The 2,307-nt window shown below is 42.7% G+C and overlaps 1 protein-coding gene across 1 annotated transcript; it reads left to right on the forward strand.

Moving 5' to 3' along the window:
* Positions 1 to 897: 897 nt before the first annotated feature.
* Positions 898 to 2,085, forward strand: Ubtfl2 (upstream binding transcription factor like 2). Its single transcript, XM_039082861.1, has one exon. It carries the CDS (start codon positions 898 to 900, stop codon positions 2,083 to 2,085), a length of 1,188 nt encoding a protein of 395 aa, XP_038938789.1.
* Positions 2,086 to 2,307: the final 222 nt, after the last annotated feature.

A 2,307-nucleotide genomic window follows, 5' to 3' on the forward strand; every position in this document is an offset into this window, starting at 1 on the left:
AAGCTGTAGTGTCAGTGCCCTGTGTGCATAGGATCTCCTGTGATGTCTCAGGCTATTGTGTCTTCAGAGGAGCAGACTAGTTGTCAGTCTGTCCTGACAGAAGGGGAATGGAATTCCTGGTGGCTGGGGGTAGACAGGCTTTATGGTATGGGTATGGGTTGAAAGTCCACTCTGCTATCAGCAGCAGCTGTGGGACTTCTGGTGTATTCTTACCAGTTTCGCTGTATGCAGTGGGTTTTCTGGGATGCCTGCAGGCTGTGGTTTCTTCAGGGGAACAGAGTCATATTTTTATTCTATTCTTTTTACTTTGTCCTTTTGTTCCATACCCAGTGCTTTTTCTTTTCTTTTCTCTTCTTTTCTTTTCTTTTCTGTCAGTACAGCTTCTCCAACTTGGTGTTCATTTCATTTTTCTGAGCCTCACTGTGTCATGCCAATTGGCTAGAATTTGAGATACACATCAGCCTTGCCCTTGGTTTATAAGCTCTGCCTTCCTAGTGCTGGAATTAAAGGTGTGCACCACCACAAACAGCTTCATTCCCTTATATTTTAGGCAAGTTCTACTAAGATTTCCAATGGACTCAAAAAAGGGTATAACTGTATCCCACATAAACAAACAACTTTTATTTCAAAAGGAGAAATTACCCATTTGCTTTGTTAATATTAAATTAATTGTATAAACAACATGTTGTGAAGTGATATCTGATATTTTTTTCATAAATTCCAATAATGAAGTCTAACCATCTGTTTGTTTCCCCTCAGAAATAGAGAAGCACACAGACTGGAATTCAGACGCTATCTACTAAGTTCTCTGTGTGTGTAGTGTGTGTAAGAAGTTCAAGTTGCTGTTGAGGTGTTTGCGCAACTCAGATATTTACAGATACAGAAGTTAAGCTAGCAATGGCATCACTTGACAACAAATCCCTATGGTCTGAAATTGACATTCTGAAGTTGCTAGAATGCATGAAGAAAAATATCACATCAGATGACTCCAGAGACTTCAAAGCCAGCCAGGCAGACCTAGACTGGAACAATATAGCTTTTGGACGGTTTTCAGGCAAAATGTGCAAACAGAAATGGATGGAGATTTCTTGTAAATTAAGGAAGTTCCGCACACTGACAGAATTAGTGCTGGAAGCTAAGGAACTGTGGACAAGAGCTCACAAAAATAACACAATCAAGCACAATCCTGACAGACCCAAAAGACCCTTGACTGCCTATCTGCGCTTTTACAGGGAGCATAGAGCCAAATACTGTCAGATGTACCCTAGGTACACCAACGCACAGCTGACCAAAGTTCTCGCTAAAGAATACCGTCAGCTGCCAGCTGAGGCAAAAGAGAGATATGTCCAGGATTTCAAGAAGGAGAAGCAAGCCTTTCAGGAAAAGATGGCTCAGTTAAAGAAAAACCATCCTTTTTCAGGGCATCCTAAGAAATCTGGGGTACCACGGAGTCACCAAACCAAAGACTCTAAGAAGTCACAAGGAGATATGAAAACTGTAAAGCCTCTTCTAAACACAGAAATTCCCAAAACATTTTCCTTGGCTATGCAATTTCAAGGAGAACCCAGGAAACCTCCTATGACTGCATATCACAAATTTCATCAAGATTCATGGTCAAGTCCGGAACTGAGGCATTTGTCCTTTAAGGAGCGTTGGGTAGAGATTAGCAGGCTTTGGCATCAAGTCCCGGAGGAGATGAAGGAGCATTATAACAGGCAGGCTGTGGAGCTACAGAAACAATACTGGATGAAGCTGGACCTCTGGCTCAAGGGACTGTCTCCAGAGGAATGCGCTGCATACAAAAAGGCAAGGGCCACCTGGGGTAAGGGAAAGATCAAGCGCATGTCTGGAGGCAGAAGCCCCAAGTTTGGACAAACAGAAGATCTGCAGTCTGCCTCAGAAAAGGGGCTTGAAGCAAAGCCTGGAGAGGTAGAGGAGCTGCTAGATTGGAGGACAAATTCCTCAGAGACTAATATTGGCCATCATGGTGACTTCCAGGCATCCATGCAAGATATGACAGATGACAGTGAGGATGAAAGCTCTAGCAACGCTTCAGATTCGAGCAGTACAGATGAAGACGATTAAAATCTTCCTTAGGGAAACTGTCATGTTTAGACTCTATTTTAACCTCTTTCTAAATCATTGTGTAAAATCATCCAAGCAAAACCCAGGACATTCCTGACAGATAGGGAACTGTTCTTTCTGTGTTTTTGTACTCCCTTGCTTTTCTCTCCTACAGCCTTTGCTTACCAAACACACAGGAGTATAGTTTGGGTAGAAGGGAGTTTGCCATAGTACCACCTACAT

This window comes from Rattus norvegicus, chromosome 8, assembly GCF_036323735.1.
Source record: "Rattus norvegicus strain BN/NHsdMcwi chromosome 8, GRCr8, whole genome shotgun sequence".
NCBI lineage: Eukaryota > Metazoa > Chordata > Mammalia > Rodentia > Muridae > Rattus > Rattus norvegicus.

Coding starts and splice junctions, on each gene's coding strand:
- Ubtfl2 (XM_039082861.1), top strand. CDS start 898: ATGGCATCACTTGACAACAAATCCCTATGGTCTGAAATTGACATTCTG.